This window comes from Phoenix dactylifera, chromosome 1, assembly GCF_009389715.1.
Source record: "Phoenix dactylifera cultivar Barhee BC4 chromosome 1, palm_55x_up_171113_PBpolish2nd_filt_p, whole genome shotgun sequence".
In the NCBI taxonomy this organism is placed as follows: domain Eukaryota; kingdom Viridiplantae; phylum Streptophyta; class Magnoliopsida; order Arecales; family Arecaceae; genus Phoenix; species Phoenix dactylifera.
In genome coordinates, this window is record NC_052392.1 from 35,621,360 (window position 1) to 35,639,374 (window position 18,015).

Below are 18,015 nucleotides of genomic sequence, written 5' to 3' on the forward strand. Positions count from 1 at the left end.
GTATGAACCTTACTATCCATGTACTACTTCATAAGAAATCTACATAAGATTAAGCTAAAAACCAGGGGTGTAAACTTGCAAAAGGTAAGCATACTCAATGTTATGTTACATAGCTCAAGCTACATACAGTAGTAATTAGAATCCTACATGCTATTCTTAATATATGTTTAAAGAAAATTTTATATCCTGAATATATAGTAAATTCCAGAAATTATTGTGCTAGCCTGGTTAATTGATAGGTGTTAATTTTCTGTACATACTAATTATTTATATATTTGTGAAAGACACTATAGTCTGGTTGTGTAAGCAAAGAGTTATGGTGCCTTTTCTCATTACCTGACATGAGCCTCCCCATAGGCTGAGGTCCGCCAAGCGGCCCAAGTCAGGATAGGCAACCCAATTACGTCAAAGTTTTCATCCTAGAGTGTTTGAAACGTGGTTATACCAGTAACTCAACAGATGTGGAGACTATTAAAGAAGAGATTGAATAACCTATGCTCTATCTTATTGCTGACGGGATGCATTTAAGTATGAAAACATCACAAGAACTATATTCTATGTCTAGCTCTCTTCTCGGTGGACTAATAAATGGGCTGAAAGCTATATCAGTAGGCCGATATCTACTTCTCCTATTAAGATTTAATCGGAAAGCTACACGACATTGTTTTATAACTCGTTATAACAAATTACTCGTTGTTCATGTGACAAGGCGCCACCAACGTCTCCATTTTTAAAGTTTCACGTGTTCTCTCCCTTTGACCCACATGCTTGATGCAAATTGGAGCGTGCTTCTTATCCAATGATGGACTTCGGTGAAGCCCAGGCTACCACATAAGGAAGGGTAATCTTTTGCTTGGCCAGTGAAATTTTGCTGAAGTTAACACATGTCTAAGCACTCTTAAAATGAATGTCTTTTGGATTCTAGCCAAAAAAAGAAGCCACACTATGGAAAATGAAAGAATGCTATATACTGCTCTATATACAATGCCGCAAGAGTACTTTGTGGCATGTAGTTTGCCCTGTAGAATGTTGTGTATTGCTCAATGGCTGCCATCAAAAGATGAATAGTTATTTGACAAAGCGACCTTACATGCCATACACAATATATCATTATCGATAGCTGTCCATCTCTTGATGACGGCCATTCAGTGGTGTACAGTACTATATGGTGTAAACCGTACGTCGTAGAGGATCCTAGGTCTACTGGTGCACAACTAAGAGCATTATAATTTTGTACAAGGCATCTGCCAATTTTTTCTTAATGAATTCGGGTCCTGCACAATTCCCTTTTAAAAAAAGAAGTAAAAAAATATGCCAAATTTTGATGATGTGGACCCTCCATCATGTTCGCGTGATAGCTGTTAACCCTCTCATTCCAAGGTTTTCTCCTTACACTTTCTATGCCACTTACAAATATATCTAACATAGATGGGGTCAATTGATGTTTGATTGTAAAAATTAATGACACAAGATCTAATCTTCTCAGATTTTTTATTTTAATTTTTAAACCATAAGAGCTAACAAATTTATACATAAAGGATAATTCTATTAGACCACGAAACATATATAGTATTTTGTAATTAACTCATAATGAAGCACTACTTTTGTTGAGACCTTTTGGGTTAGACTTAAATATATGCAACAAGATTATGTGTTTTTTCTCAAAAAGAAAAAAAAGAAGATCACGCCATTACTTATTTACTTATCAAGTAACATGTTATTTTTTTGAATATTTTTTCTAGACCTATGCCAAATAGAGAAGGCCGCAATTGCTGATCAAACAGGTGCCCAATTGTATGCATTTTAAACGTGATGTTATAATTAAAGGTTATCATTTTATCAGAAGTGAAAATGTCAATTAAGATTGTTGTTTGCTCAGAATGCAAGTTTGGCTGCGACCACACAAAAATAGCAGGTAAAACAAAGGTGATTGATTGCGATTCCGAAAACGAACAAACAGCAATGATAAGGTGGTTATCCAACAACTCTTTAGTTTACTACTATATTACTTTCGATTGAGAACCAATAATAGATGGACACCACCTAGGCAAAAGCATATTATTAGCACGTATTAGTACAAGAATGTTTTAATCCAATAAATCGGGGAACTACATACAAGACCCCAAGAAATAAGGAAAATCTAATATATAAACTTAGACAAATCACTATTTACTAACGAAAGCTATATTTTAAGAAGTCCTGCAGAAATTGCATCCCAAGATCTGAACCTGGAATGCCGAAAACGGTGCTTACAGACAAGCCAAATCCATTTGGCTTACACACAAATTATATATAAGTTTTACATGCAAGTTGTACTACTGAAACCTTGCAAATTGAGTAGCATTTCAGTCTCCCCCTCCCCCAGCATTCGTGTCTGAGAGGACGGACCAATGATTTCCACAGCTATAGACCGAGCAGAAGGCCTCTACGCACGTCAAAACCAGCAGCAGAACGGTGGCCAGAAGCGTAAGGATCTGCCACGATCCAAACACATAGGCTTTCGCGAACTTCCGGCTCTGAACAGTCCACCGACTGTCATAAAACTTGTTCACATCAACCAACACTTTGTCTATGAAGGCCACTTTCGTCAACCTCACTGATTTGCTCATGCCATTCCAAAGCTTTGCCACCTCCTCATCGTTCTTCATCCGGTTCAGGATGATCCCCTTTTGCCTTAACAGCTTCACGTCCTCCTTGGTGTCGATAATCCCATTGATCAACTCAGTGTATCGAGTGAAAACCATCGGCCCCGACTCGACCGACATCTCATATGCTACAAGATTCCTCAATAGGACTTCAGTGTTGGTGTCCAAACTCACAGTAGGGAGATGAAGAGTGGCAGTTTTCACATCGAACGCGATCGTCGTTAAGTCCCCGCTGGTTGGTGAGAACTTGACACCGGCCTTTGTGAGCTCAGTCACTGAAGGGACCATGATCTCTTCAACCAAAGGAGGTCTGTTACCAGATTCTTCATCTTCTGATTTTCCATCTCCACTGAAGAACAGATTTCCGATGGGAGCGGCCAAGATCGAGATCCCTGGGAGATGGGTGATGATCTTCCAGGGAACCTTCGCTATGAACTTGAAGGGCTTTATAATGAGAACTTTCACAATTTTTGAATCTGATGCCGAACTCCAAACTGAATTAAAGAGCTGCTTCACATAGCTTGGATCTGTCGGGGGCTTCTCCTCATTTGACTCAGGGACATCGACGTGGTCTTCGATTTCATTGGTTTTGCTTTCTTCCTTGACCTTTGGAACGACGACAAAGTAGAGCAGTTGCAACAAGTGTGCATACCTTTTAGTGTCGATGCTTGATAAGTTATCCATCACCTTAAATGGAGAAACCTCCTTCACGAACCCTATTAGCATCGTCGAGAGTTGACGATCGGCAATTTCGCATGAAGTGCTCTGAAATCGCAGAATCTTTCTTACTATATTGAGGGGTATCTGGTTCTCAAGCATCACGATGTCCCTAAGGATAGAATTATAGGCCAACTTCATCCTTTCAGCATCCACCATATGGGACATTGATGTCGCCTTCTTGAAGGCCTTTCCCTCTGCATCGGCGTAGTTGCGAAGGAACTCGAGCAAGAAGGATGCATCAATAACCATCATCCATGCTAGAGTCTCTCCACTCAAATCAAGGTGCCTAAACAACATTATAAGCACAAAGATCAGAATAGTACGCACCCAAAAATGACAGGTATAAAATAGCAGGCACTGGAATAAAGTAAATAACTATGTAGAGGAGATAAGAGGACACCTATGGTAGTGGGATCTAATCTTGGGTTCTTTCTTCATGAAGTGTTCCACAGCTTGTTCGAGTTTGAGTTTTTGGAGCCGCTTCTGTGTCCTCTTGGCTGTGGCGAGTTTGTACCGCTCCATCTCATAGAGATGGGGGTTCCAATGGTGGTACGGCCCGAGTGCAAAGAGCTGCGGGGTGTAGGCTTCAGGATTGGTGGAGAGTAATGCTTTGGGGACGCTGAAGACAGAGACGGGGATTCGGACATCCTCTTCGTCCTCCTCGTCAAAGGTATTACGAATTTGGATCACCCATCGTCGCTCATCAAAGAGCAGAGAATCGTTGGAAGAGGTTAATGAGGAATCCAGAGACGCCATATACTCTTCCCACGAAGAATGGTTCCTCAGAACAGTAGTATATCTGCAACAAATCTGCTTGCGTTTCTTGGATGGGTAGGTTGACGGATACTTAAAGGCTCAAAATGTCACCGGGAAGAGATGTGGGGGTTACGTTTGTTAACCTTGATGTCACGGACTTGAAAGGGGCTTTTTAACTTTTTTTGTTTTGGGTGCAAATACGACAAATCCTAGCAAGAGTTCTTGATTCACTACGTCCGGATCCGTTTATCCCCATATATATATATATATATATATATATATATATATATATATATATATATATATATATATATATATATATATATATCGTAGACAATTATTTTTGTTTATAATCTTATTTTATTTTATATTGCATTTAGTTTATAATCCTATTCAATTTTATATAATATTGTAAATTTTTATAAAAATAAATAGTCATATTAATATATTTATGATTCTATTTTCTTCAACTGAATAAACTCTTTGATTTGATGGTAATAACATATATTTGACTATCTAGCTAATATCTATATGTATATGTCAAAAATAATATAGATGCCGAGTTTTGCATATGAATAATATCTTATCTCTATTCGACAATTATAAACAAACATACGTTTGATTATACTTTTCACAATCCAGATCCTTATCCAAAAGCTTGCTAGAAGGCGCTCACACAAGCACTCACATACTTTTCCATTTAAGTCCTAATATTCTCATCAGGTTAAGAGTTGAAATTTATTCAAATCTAATAATAAGCACCACGATAGACTCGTGGTCAATCTCAATAAACTCGTGCTGCAGTATCGTTTAGTATATATAGGCTTAGGCCAAGTTCGAACTGATATCATTTGTCATAACTCAGGAACCAATCCAAAAACTAGCTAGAAAGTATTATTTGGATTCTGTGACCTTATATGTATATATCCAAAATCTATCTGGTACACAGTCGATGTGGGACTAAATACATGCCCGCACAAGATATCACAGTCTCTCTATTTAAGACTTGACGTCCTTGCCAAGCTAATAGTGCAAATCCATTAAAATTTAATTAATCATAAACACAACGATCGGCTTATGATCAATCCCAATGAACTCATACAACAATATCCCCTAGTTCACATAGCTTATGAGCCAAATCCGCTCCGATACCACTTGTTACAATACAGGACCTTATCCAAAAAATAGTTAGAACGTATTATTTGAACTTCTTGACCCTGTATAAATATTCAAGATATACAGTGTATAACCAGTGTGGAATTAAACATACATAACAGCTGTCCAATTAATCTGTATTCAATCCATTTTCACTCTTATGTTTTACTGTTATTGTTTTGTATTGCCATTTTGTCGGTGAGAGTTGATGTCTGGTGCTTTGGGCAACAAGTCATGGAGGCATATAAACATTTTTAGCTCTCGTGGACCACAATGAGAGGTCAATTTCAGAGTCAATTTGGCACTAAAGTTTGCAAGGGGATGGAAGTAAGGCTGCAAATGGGTCGGGTCGACCCGTGACCCGACCCGACCCGCGTAGACCCGACCCGACCCAAATTTTAGGACCCGCGGGTCCGGGTCGGGTCCTAAAATTGGACCCGAATCATTTTCTGGGTCGGGTCTGGGTTTACCAAACGGACCCGACCCGACCCGAATGGACCCGAAGAGAGAGAGGAAAAGCAAAAGAAAGTCTTTTCTTTTTCTTTTTCTTTTTTTTTTGGCGTGGGTTGTGGTACTGTTGGTCAGTGTGGGAGGATAGCAAGTTAGCAACAAGCATAGGTTCACAGAATCCAAAGGAACGTCGGCCCGTCAGGATTCTCTCTCGATCTATTACACTGTTGAGACCTCTGGTGTCTCGGTAGCTGCTTTTTTTTTTTTTCCTTCTGTTTTTTGGTTTTTGTTTCTTTTTAACTTTTGAAGGGAGAAAGTGAGGGAACACTGCAACTGAATATGGGTCATGTGCCAGTTTTCTGTAATGGAATTGGATTTTGGAAGAAGGTCTGGGATTTTTTTTGTCCTCGTGAGAGGGGAGCTGGGAGACACCGAGTTCCGTCCAATCAGTCATATAGATTAAATATAGTGTGTCATGGGTCATTTGTTCTGATTGGAGCTCAATTGCAAAGTCTTTCAAGTCATGGGTCACCCAGCACCTCATAATTATGATATGACCAAATAAGATTTATCCAAATTTTTTTCCAAAAATACAAAAACATTGGATCCGATTGGACCCGGACCCGACCCGAATCAGACCCGGACCCGATCCGAACCCGACTCGGACCCGACCCGACCCAACCCGATCTTCAACCGGGTCGGATCCGGGTCCAAAATTGGGACCCGAACAAAAAATCGGGTCGGATCGGGGTCACCTAGGACCCGACCCGACCCGACCCATTTGCACCCTTGGATGGAAGGAACAGTAGGAAGGATCCGCAATAAGCGGCGGCACGTGGCTCTAAAAGAAGAGAACCAAATTAAATATTCTAACACGCACTCGACCACGTGCTCGTCAGAACAAAAGCTATCTTTATGCTTCAAATGATGGTTTCAAGGTGCACGCAATGCACGTTTCCGGTATATATGGACAACTGAAGTAGTGAATTCGAAGTGTGAACAAATTTATTAATACATGACATAAATAGAAAAGTCAAGGAATTCATACAAAAATTTTAAACATTTGCGAGGGATTGCATGTGCAAAGATTCTACGTTATCTTATTAATAAAATTAGTATAAGTTAGGAAGTTATTGGGGGGACCCAGAAATTTTCATGCATCCCTTAATTAATTTCCTTACCTATTGTTGTTGTCAACTGAAGCTGGCCAAAGGAAATCAAAATTAAGTTCTTTATTAAATTGTTTAAGCTTAGTCAGGACCGGTGTTTTGTCAAGGCATTATAAATCGGCCTCATAGATCTTTACCTCCATTTTCTCGAAACAAGTCTGTTAGGGGTGGAGGGGGCTAGGGACTTAGTCCCACGTCGGTTGAGTAGCAAAAAAGATTGTACCTTAAAAGGAGGAGCAAAAATTTCTTCCCTCAGGAGGCGTCTTTTGAAGGGCAAAACTATGAGGGAGGCTTCTACCTGCTCCAAAGCGAACAATACCTCCTGTGGGGATGCATCCTCTTTTCCTGCTCTAACAGATAGTGTGGTGAGCATGGACCCCCCATAAACCCCACACGAATTCTTGCTGCTCCTTAGTCTCACATCAGTTGAGTAGTGGAAAGGAATGTGCCTTAAATGGATGGGCAAAAATTTCTTTCCTTTTTTAGCTTTAGCAAAACAGACAATACCTCTTGTGGGAATGCATCCCTTTTTCTGCTCTAGCAAAGTCTTAAAAATATTTGCAGAAAAAAAGAAAAATAAGAGAAGAAGTGAGTGAGAAAAGAGATTTTATTGCTCTCTTACTTCACATTCGGTACATTTCAGAAGTTATATATACTCATGTACATACTTCATATAAGGAAAATAATATAGACTGATATAGCATCACACTAATCAAAAAAAAAATACTATAGGTGATACAGGTAACAAAGAAAAATAATATAAATTGATATATGATTATGCTAATAAAAAATAATATTATGAGTGATGCAGGTTATTACGTGATCCCTAAACTTATACTGACAACAAGGACTGCAAATGAATTAGGATGGATTCAAGTCTACTCACCTTTTTTGATCCCAGCATTAGGTTCTAAAAAAAATTCAATCAATGGATTCAAGCGAGGCCACAATTTTCCCCAAGTTTAATTATATATTGTCCAGCTCCAATACGCCAGCTAATCATCTTTAGGTTAATAGATCTGCTTCTCTGAAACATATTCCATTCAGTCAATTGTAGCCGTTGGGTTCAATAATTCAGGTTCATATTCAATTCAAACAATCCAGCTGTATCGTTGATTCTTGTAAACGGTGGTCCAAACAACCCAGCTACCGCGGAGACCACCCAAGACAGAGTAGACGTGGCCCGCATTAGAAGTAAATTAATCTGCAGTGAAGGAAATTAAGTAACTAAACTAGGCTAACTCCATCCAATGCTCTTGGATTTGGATATCTAAATGGGCTGGGTGTTAAGGTCCGTAGGCCAATCCCTAGTTATCTATTTCTTTTAAAGTTTAATTACAACGACATGAAACCATTTTAGAACTCATATATGTGGCAATTCCTTTCCCTTTTCATGCCAAAGAGCTGATAATATTTTTGACCGAGTCCATGTTGGGCTGAGGTTGTCATTTTGGGTTGGCCCAAGCACTTCAGCCAGTCTGGTAGGAGGAAAGCTTTTACCTTTTGAGCATAAAATTTGATCAACTGCATGCAGAAGTAAACATGAAGTTTTAACGTGGACGTAAACATTATTAAGAAGCTTTAACACTAAATAATAGAAAATATTTACCTGTGGATACCCAAGGAGGAGAAGAAACATGGAACCAAGAAACCAGGGAGAGAATCTCGTTAGGCTTTGAAGACGTTTTGGGAACTTGACTCCAGAATAATTTAAATCCTATTCTTGTGATAAAGGACTCAAAAAGTTCATCTACCGGCTTGAAGACCAACTAGTGAAGAACCTAAAACTCTAGATCTAACATCTTCCACTAAAATAGATTAACAAACCAAACAAATAAATAAAAAGCGTTACCTTCATTGGCTGAGGTAGACCTTGAAACAAGGTGCTTCTTTAGCCTTCTGAATAGGTTCATGGGCCGTAAACTGAATTGGTCATGGGCCAACCAATTTCTGAAAGCTCTATCATGGGCAGGCTGGTCAGCTTTCCAGGCCTTTCTTCCAATAATCCTTTTGGACTGGGCCGGCCACCCTAAGTCCAATTGACGATCATCACAGAGCCCAACATTCTATCATAGAATACAAAATAATGCAGGTCTTTTTTTTCTTTTGTTTGCATGTGTCCCTCTAAATATATAAAGTTGTATGAATGTGCTTGCATATATGCATTTATAAATTACTATTTTTTTGCATGTATACACTTTTAAATTATTTTTCATTTTCTTTCCATGCTGTCTAAAGCTCTGGAGACATGAATTATTCAAAATTGAAATGACCGAAATATTCTTAAATAGTAGATGTGCAAAATGGATAATTTATAATATTATACATGCATATAGAAAACTTTCGAGGCTATAAACATATAATACGAATAAGAAAAATTACAAAGACTCCCTTCCAAGTTCGGGTTATTAATACTTAAATCCCAAAAGTTTAAAAAGTGCTAATTAACCATCAAAACTTCAAATTCTTTACAATATGGCTCGGCCGTTTATATCCATTATAAAATGTGAACATATAATTATTTGTAATAATGAATTTGTAAGTGTATACATGTATTTTCAAATATTTATAAGCACATATGTCTGTATATTGATTGAAACCCCTTTTTATTATGACTGAATTAGTTGTCCTCTAATCTAGTCATCCTTTGGTTTGGGTCTTATCCTTCATAGGTTTCCTTCATATATGATACTATTTTACAATCAATTATATGTACTAGTAGTTTTTATATTATTCTATTTGGTCTTGAATCTTAGTGTCCAACCCTGTCTTTGTTTCATTCCTGGAGTATTAGTTCTTTTAGGTAATACCTGAATATCTAAACTAGACTATAAGGGAAAAAAAAGAGAATAGTTTTCCTCAACCAAGTCGAGTCTAATCACAAACTTGGATAAAGCCCGCTCTTAACCTGGATGTAAACAAACACATCTACCTGCATATAATGAAACTCATCCCAAAACAAAATCAGAACTTCTAAAATTTAGTTATAAAGATACACATCTACCTGCAATTATAGCAATAACTTTCCATGACACGGATCATATAAGTTGATCTACAACTCTTCATACAACGCAAAGACTGCTCATCAAGAATGGGACTAGCTAATTCATAACTTGCATATAAAGAAAGGTATTCAAGACGGTCTAAATCCAGATACAGAGCTAGAGATGTTCATAAAAGCTTGTTAATGTTGATTAACATACAAAGTTTTTAGTACCCAAAGGACAAATCCAAAATATGTCCCCACAATCACAAGTCATCTTTCCTACGATCCACAAACCTAGAAATGCATGATTACAAGCCCTAAAATGATCAAATGATAAAAAAATTCAAATGAAAAATAACTTGTTGAGAATGACAAAATCTTCATCACTCCAGCAGTACATGTGATCAAACATACAATTAGCACAAAAACTACCGAGATTGAGATTCAACTCTTTATCAACTAACAAATTAGCAGAACTTGAGAAATTCTTTAAGGAATGAAATTTTCTTCACCACACTAACATATGGGTAAAGAGGTATAGCTAATTATGACACTCCTCAAATTAGAACGACATAAGGTCCTTAGGTGTAACTTGATATTCTCGGTGTATTGCATGAATCTTTTATAATAGCACCTTCTAGAGTGTTATGCAATGCATTCTATGCCTTTAAAACTAGCCAACTCTTATGGTTGACATAAGCAACAAAATGCTACGAGATTCCAAAAACATCTAACCACTACTAATCAAAGCCAGTTCATTAGATAAAAGCCAAGTGCATCTAACTTTTAGAGCATAGGCATATCTAATCATCTACCAATCAAGATTGTAGACAGGCATGATCTTATCCAATTGAAGGCTTCTTCCTTCCAGCTTGCTTGCGGTGTCCGTTTCATTCTGGTGCCACAAAAATTGCATGTATACCTTCTCTAGTCGACGATCTCTCTCTTGAGCCATGTTCTTTAGGCCTGCAAATTTTTTGTGACAAGCAATTGACATAAGACAAATATCATAAAGTTAGACTAGTGCAATGTGGCAAGGTGTTACCTCCTAGACTTGTTCTGTATAGAAGATGAGGATATTGAATCTTGAGATTCTCCCATTATCAAGATTTTCAAGTTTTTACAAGATGTCCAAACTCACTACAATGCTTGCAATGGTGGATATTTTCTGAGGCATTCATATCTATACCTCTAATTCTCTTCTTGTTTGATCTCTTAGTATGCCTTAGAGACTGAGTTTAGGAGGCAACACCTTGTATCCAACATCAATTTCATCCACTGGGCCTTGTTAAGCAAAGGTGAAATACTTTGACATAATTTTCCAAATTCGCATCTCTTATATTACAAATAAAGGATGCAATAGGAACATAAGGAATACCTAACAACTCCCACACACAGTAGAAGCACCTTCCCATTTAGAATTACTTCAAATCTTCCTTCCTTCTCAGTTATCTCTACTCTGTTATTAATGGTTCCGCCAATATTATAGTAACCTAACTTAAGGTTGATATCACTCATATGCTTCATCACCACAGGAACTAAATTTTCTCCTAGCAGGCAGCCATTCTCTTTCTAGGTTCCATATTTACCATATTTATTTTCTTACAACATCCAACAAATCAAGAATGGGTCTATGTTTAACCTTAGAAATTTAGGCGTTGAATAACTCCGAAAGATTGTTCGTTATGTAGGGGCACTTAGTTCTCATGCCTAACAAAGATCCACTCTACAAACTAATGTTTTCAGCATTAACATGCTTGAGTGCCCTAAGCTAGCCTTCTAAATTTGTTCCTCGACATTGTCATGCTAAAATTTTATGAATGACCTTGTAGCTTTGCATATCTTGATTTTAAGTCCATTTTCTTAGAACTTTATTTGGAAGTATTGGTATATGTGCCTCATGCATTTTTTTTATATTTTGCTTGGAGGTATGCATATTGTACTGCTTCTTTTGCTCCTTTCTACTGATTTGATACAAGTACTAGATCTTTCGGAGTTTCCAACTGATTCCTTAAGTGCCTTCAAAATCCACATCCAACTATCACTACTTTTTGATTCTTCCATATCAAAAACAGTAACAAATAAACCATTATTTCTATCAAGTGCTATGGCTGCCATCTCTACACCCTTGATCTTCCCCTTTAAGTGATAGCAAACTAGGCCTGAAGAAGCCTACAACCAACTAAGAAGCATATACTGCACGCCCGTAGTGAAAGCAGTGGAAGTAATGCTTGTCACCAACAAGATCTAGATTCATCTTTACTACACTACCTGATATTCTTCTCAAAAGATTCTTCTTGAAATCCTCCATTCTCTCAAAAAAATCTTTACTACACTACTTTTGTTGAAACATTTTATGTTAGACTAAAATATATGTAACAAGATTATGTGTTTTCTCTCAAAAAGAAAAAAAAAAAAGATGACGCCATTACTTATCAAGTACCATGTTATTTTTTTGAATATTTTTCTAGATCTATGCCAAGTAGAGAAGGCTGCAATTGCTCATCAAACCGGTGCCCAATTTGTATATATTTTGAAGGTGAAGTTATAAATTAAAGATTATCATTTTATCTGATGAGTAGTGAAAATGTCAATTAAGATTGTTATTTTCTCGCAGAATGCTAGTTTGGCTGCGGCTAGGCCATGTGGTCTCAACTTCCAATTTGCAACCACACAAAAATAGCAGGTAAAACAAAGGTGATAGATTGCGGTCCCCGAAAACGAACGAACAACAAAGATAAGGTTACGTGTCAACACTTCTCTTTATCTATTATTAGTCTATTACAGGTTCCCAAAATCCATATATCCCACCTAGATGATTCCTTATTTCTTTAAGCTATATATGACGGGCTTCATCTATTCTCTGTTTGAAATTCAAACTGTAGAAAGCCATTCATTTGTAAAGCTCCAGTACGCATGCCGTAAGTGATCCTTGTCCACAGTTGTATTTGATATATATATATATATATATCACGATCCAACAGCTCTATAGTTTACTTCTATATTACTTTCGATTGAGAACCAATAATAGATGGACACCACCAAGACAAAAGCATATTATTAGCACGTATTAGTACAAGAATGTTTTAATCCAATAAATCGGGGAACTACATATACAAGACCCCAAGAAATAAGGAAAATCTAATATATAAACTTTGAGAAATCACTATTTACTAGCAAAATATATATTTTAAGAAGTTCTACAGGAATTGCATCCCAAGATCTGAACCTGGAATGCCAAAAACGATGCCTACAGACAAGCTAAATCCATTTGGCTTACACACAAATTATATATAAGTTGTACATGCAAGTTGTACTACTGGAACCATGCAAATTAAGTAGCATTTCAGTCTCCTCCTCCCCCGGCATTCGTGTCTGTGATGACGGACAAATGATTTCCACAGCTATAGACCGAGCAGAAGGCCTGTACGCACGTCAAAAGCAGCAGCAGAACGGTGGCCAGAAGCGTAAGGATCTGCCACGACCCAAACACATAGGTTTTCACGAACTTCCGGCTCTTAACACTCCACCGACTGCCATAAAACTTGTTCACATCCACCAACACTTTGTCTATGAAGGCCACTTTCGTCAACCTCACTGATTTGCTCATCCCATTCCAAAGATTTGCCACCTCCTCATCGTTCTTCATCCGGTTCAAGATGATCCCCTTTTGCCTTAACAGCTTCACGTCCTCCTCGGTGTCGATAATCCCACTGATCAACTCAGTGTATCGAGTGAAAACCATCGGCCCCGACTCGACCGACATCTCATATGCTACAAGATTCCTCAATAGGACCTCAGTGTTGATGTCCAAACTCACAGTAGGGAGATGAAGAGTGGCAGTTTTCACATCGAACGCGATCGTCGTTAAGTCCCCGCTGGTTCGTGAGAACTTGACACCGGCCTTTGTGAGCTCAGTCACTGAAGGGACCATGATCTCTTCAACCAAAGGAGGTCTGTTACCAGATTCTTCATCTTCGGATTTTCCATCTCCACTGAAGAGCAGATTTTCGATGGGAGCGGCCAAGATCGAGATCCCTGGTAGATGGGAGATGATCTTCCAGGGAACCTTCACTATGAACTTGAAGGGCTTTTTAATGAGATTTTTCACGATATTTGAATCTGATGCCCTACTCCAAACTGAATTAAAGAGCTTCTTCACATAGCTTGGATCTGTCAGGGGCTTCTCCTTATCTGACTCAGGGACATCGACGTGGTCTTCGATTTTATTGGTTCCTCTTTCTTCCTTGACCTTCGGAACGACGACACCGTAGAGCAGTTGCAACAAGTGTGCATACCTTTTAGTGTCGATGCTTGATAAGTTATCCATCACCTTAAATGGAGAAACCTCCTTCACGAACCCTATCAGCATCGTCGAGAGTTGACTATCAGCAATTTCGTTTGAAGTGCTCTGAAGTCGCAGGATGTTTCTCACTAGATTGAGAGGTATCTGGTTCTCAAGCATCACGATGTCCCTAAGGATAGAATTATAGGCCAACTTCATCCTTGCAGCGTCCACCATATGGGACATTGATGGCACCTTCTTGAAGGCCTTTCCCTCTGCATCGGCGTAGTTGCGAAGGAACTCGAGCAAGAAGGATGCATCAATAACCATCATCCATGCTAGAGTCTCTCCACTCAAATCAAGGTGCCTAAACAACATTATAAGCACAAAGATCAGAATAGTAAGCACCCAAAAATGACAGGTATAAAATAGCAGGCACTGGAATAATTAAAGTCGTAAATAACTATATAGAGGAGAGGAGAAGACACCTATGGTAGTGGGATCTAATCTTGCGTTCTTTCTTCATGAAGGTGTTCCACAGCTTGTTCGAGTTTGAGTTTTTGGAGCCGCTTCTGTGTCCTCTTGGCTGTGGCGAGTTTGTACCGCTCCATCTCATAGAGATGGGGGTGCAAATGGTGGTACGGCCCGAGTGCAAAGAGCTGGGGGACGTAGGCTTCAGGCTTGGTGGAGAGTAATGTCTTGGGGACGCTGAAGACCGAGACAGGGATTCGGACATCCCCTTCGTCCTTCTCGTCAAAGGTATTACGAATTTGGATCACCCATCGTTGCTCATCAAAGGACGAGGTTATTGAGGAATCCAGAGACGCCATAATCTTCCCACGAAGAATGGTTCCTCAGAACAGTAGTGTATCTGCAACAAATCTGCCTAGGTTGGACGGATGCTTATAAAGACTCAAAATGTTACGGGGAAGAGTTGCTGGGGCCAGGTTTGTTAACCTTGAGATGCCGGACTTGAAAGGGGCTTTTTAACTTTTTGTTTTGGGTGCAAATACGACAATCCTAGCAAGAGTTCTTGGTTCACACTACGTTCGGATCCTTTAATTTATCCATATATATATATATATATATATATAATAAATCATAGACAATTATTTTTATTTATAATCTTATTTAATTTTATATAGTATTTACCTTATAATTTTATTTAATTATATATAATATTTACATTTTTTAATAAAAATAAATAATTATAGTAATATATTTATGATTTTATTTTTCTTCAATTGAGTAAACTCTTTAATTTGATGGTCAAAATATATATTTGACCATCCGATTAATATCCATATGTATGTATCAAAAATAACATGAATACCAAATTTTGTATCTAAATAATATCTTATCGCTATTTGGCAATTATAAACAAACATAAAGATGAATATATTTCTCACAATCTAGAACCTTATCCAAAGGCTAGCGAGAAGGCGCTTGCACGGGTACTTACATACTTCCCCGTTTAAGCCCTAATATTCTCATCAGGCTAAGAATAGAAATTCATTCAAATCTAATAATAAGCACGACTATAGGCCCATGGTCAATCTCAATGAACTCGTGCTATAGTAAATTTTAGTTCATATAGGCCAAGGCCAAGTCCGATCTGATATCATTTGTCACAACTCATAACTAATATAAAAACTAGCTAGAAAGTATTATTTGAGTTCTATGACCTATATATCTACCCAAAATCGAAGCTACAGCAAAAATTCGTTCAAATCTAATTAACTACAACATATGGTCAACCTCAATGAACCTATACTGTAATATTTTCTAGTTCACATAGCTCATGAGCCTGCTCCAATATTATTTGTTACAACTCAGAACCTCATCCACAAATTAGCTAGAAGGTATTATTTGGGCTTCTTGACCTTGTATAAATATCTAAAATTTACGTAGTGTATCGTCTATATAGGATTAAACATATGCCCATACATTCTCTTACAATACTGATGTCCAATTATCTGTATTCAATCCATTTTCACCCTTACTATTATTGTTTTGTATTGCCATTTTATTGGTGAGAGTTGATGTCTGGAGTCTTGGCAACAAGTCATTGGAGGCATATAAACATTGTTGGCTCTCGTGGACCACAATGATAGATCAATTTCAGCGTCAATTTCAGAGACAATTTCGCATTAAAGTTTGCAAGGGGATGGAAGGAAGAATTGGAAGGATCCACAATAAGCGGCAGCATGTGGTGCTCGATCGTCAGAACAAAAGCAATCTTTATGGTTGGGATGATGATTTGAAGGTGCACGCGATGCACGTTTCGGTATATATGGACAACTGAAGTAGTGAATTTGAATTGTGAACAAATTTATTAGATACATGGACATAAATAGAAAAGTCAAGGAATTCATGCAAAAATTTTAAACATTTGTAAGGGATTGCATGTGTAAAGATTAAGTTACGAAGTTATAGGGAGAACCAAGAAATTTTCATGCGTCCCTTAATTAATTTCTTCACCTATTGATGTTGTCTATTGAAGCTGGCCAAGAAAAATCAAAATTAAATTCTTTATTAATTTGTCTAAGCTTAGTCATGATCGATGTATTGTCCAGGCATTATAAATCGGCCTCATGGATTTTGCCTCTATTTTATTCAAAAAAGTCTCAAAATGTTTGTAGAAAAAGAAAAAAATAAGAAAAAAAGTAAGTGAGAAAAGAGATTATACCAGTTTGTTTCTTTACATTCGGCACATCTCAGAAGTTATATATACTCGTTACAAACTTTTTATAAGAAAAATAATATATGCTGATATAGTATCATGCTAATAAAAAAAAATACTATAGATGATACAGGTTGTTACGTGATTCCTAAAATCACTTTAACAATATCATACTAGCTAACAAAGAAAAATAATATAGGTTGATATAAGATCACGTTAATAAAAAAAATAATTATGAATGATGCAGGTTATTACATGATCCCTAAACTTATACTAACAACAAGAATTGCAAATGAATTAGGATGGATTCAAGTCTGCTTGCCTTTCCTATTCCCAGCATACGGTTCTATAAAAATTCAATCAATAGATTCAAGCGAGGTCACAATTTTCCCCAATTTTAATTATATATTCTCCAGCCCCAAGCCGGCTAATCATCTTTAGGTTAATAGATCTGCTTCTCTGACACATATTCCATTCAGTCAATTGTAGCTGTTCGATCCAAACCTGAACAAGGATGAATGGTTCAAACCCGGTTGGGTTTAGATTGATTCAGGTTCATATTCAATTCACAGTACTATTCCAATATTTCTGAGATACATGATTTTGTAGCTCAATTTCAATGCACTAAGGTGGAGAAGCCGTCAACAACAAATAGCCGTATCGTTGATTCTTCCAAACGGCGGTCCAAACAATCCAGCTACCGTGGAGACCACCCAAGACAGAGTGCTTGAAAATGTTGAGGTTGTAAATGGCCTCCTGCATGATCCACCTATAAGTGGCTTTCTCACCTTCAACGTGGAGGTAAACATCAGTTCTGCGAGGGCTCAGTCCATGGAACAACCAAGTTATGAATTGGGCTTGCAACCCTCTTTTTAGTCCCAAGATGCATTTCTTTGACCCGATTAAGGTCGGCGAGTGGCCAAATTTTGTGAAACAGGGTCTCCCCGGTTTCTCTTTTTTTTTCTTTCTGTCGGACCGGCCACCATCGCTAGGCATGGCCATGTTTTGGTCACCACTGCGGATTGCTGCCATAGCCACCACCGCCCTGGATTGCCCTCCTCTAGCTACCACCATTCGTAGAGTCCTTTCTACCCTTCATTTTGAGAAAGAAAGAGAAAGCCCTTCTTGTTTTCTCTTTTAGGGGAGGGATATAGAAAAATTGGTAG

General features: G+C 37.9%; 1 protein-coding gene across 1 annotated transcript; it reads right to left on the reverse strand.

Annotated features, from left to right (window-relative positions):
* Positions 1–2,031: 2,031 nt before the first annotated feature.
* Positions 2,032–15,169, reverse strand: LOC103721370 (putative UPF0481 protein At3g02645). Its single transcript, XM_039132987.1, has 3 exons — positions 14,946–15,169; positions 3,766–4,055; positions 2,032–3,651 (listed from the first exon to the last, which is right to left on the reverse strand). Exons 1-3 carry the CDS (start codon positions 14,994–14,996, stop codon positions 2,346–2,348), a joined length of 1,647 nt encoding a protein of 548 aa, XP_038988915.1. The 5' UTR covers positions 14,997–15,169; the 3' UTR covers positions 2,032–2,345.
* Positions 15,170–18,015: the final 2,846 nt, after the last annotated feature.

Bases quoted from the DNA above. Each gene is read 5' to 3' on its own strand.
- LOC103721370 (XM_039132987.1), bottom strand. From the start codon at position 14,996: ATGGCGTCTCTGGATTCCTCAATAACCTCGTCCTTTGATGAGCAACGA. The intron at 4,056-14,945 runs GTGATCCAAATT...GAGCGACGATGG, and splicing joins CCTTTGATGAGCAACGATGG to GTGATCCAAATTCGTAATAC. The intron at 3,652-3,765 runs GTGTCCTCTTAT...AATGTTGTTTAG, and splicing joins ATTAGATCCCACTACCATAG to GCACCTTGATTTGAGTGGAG.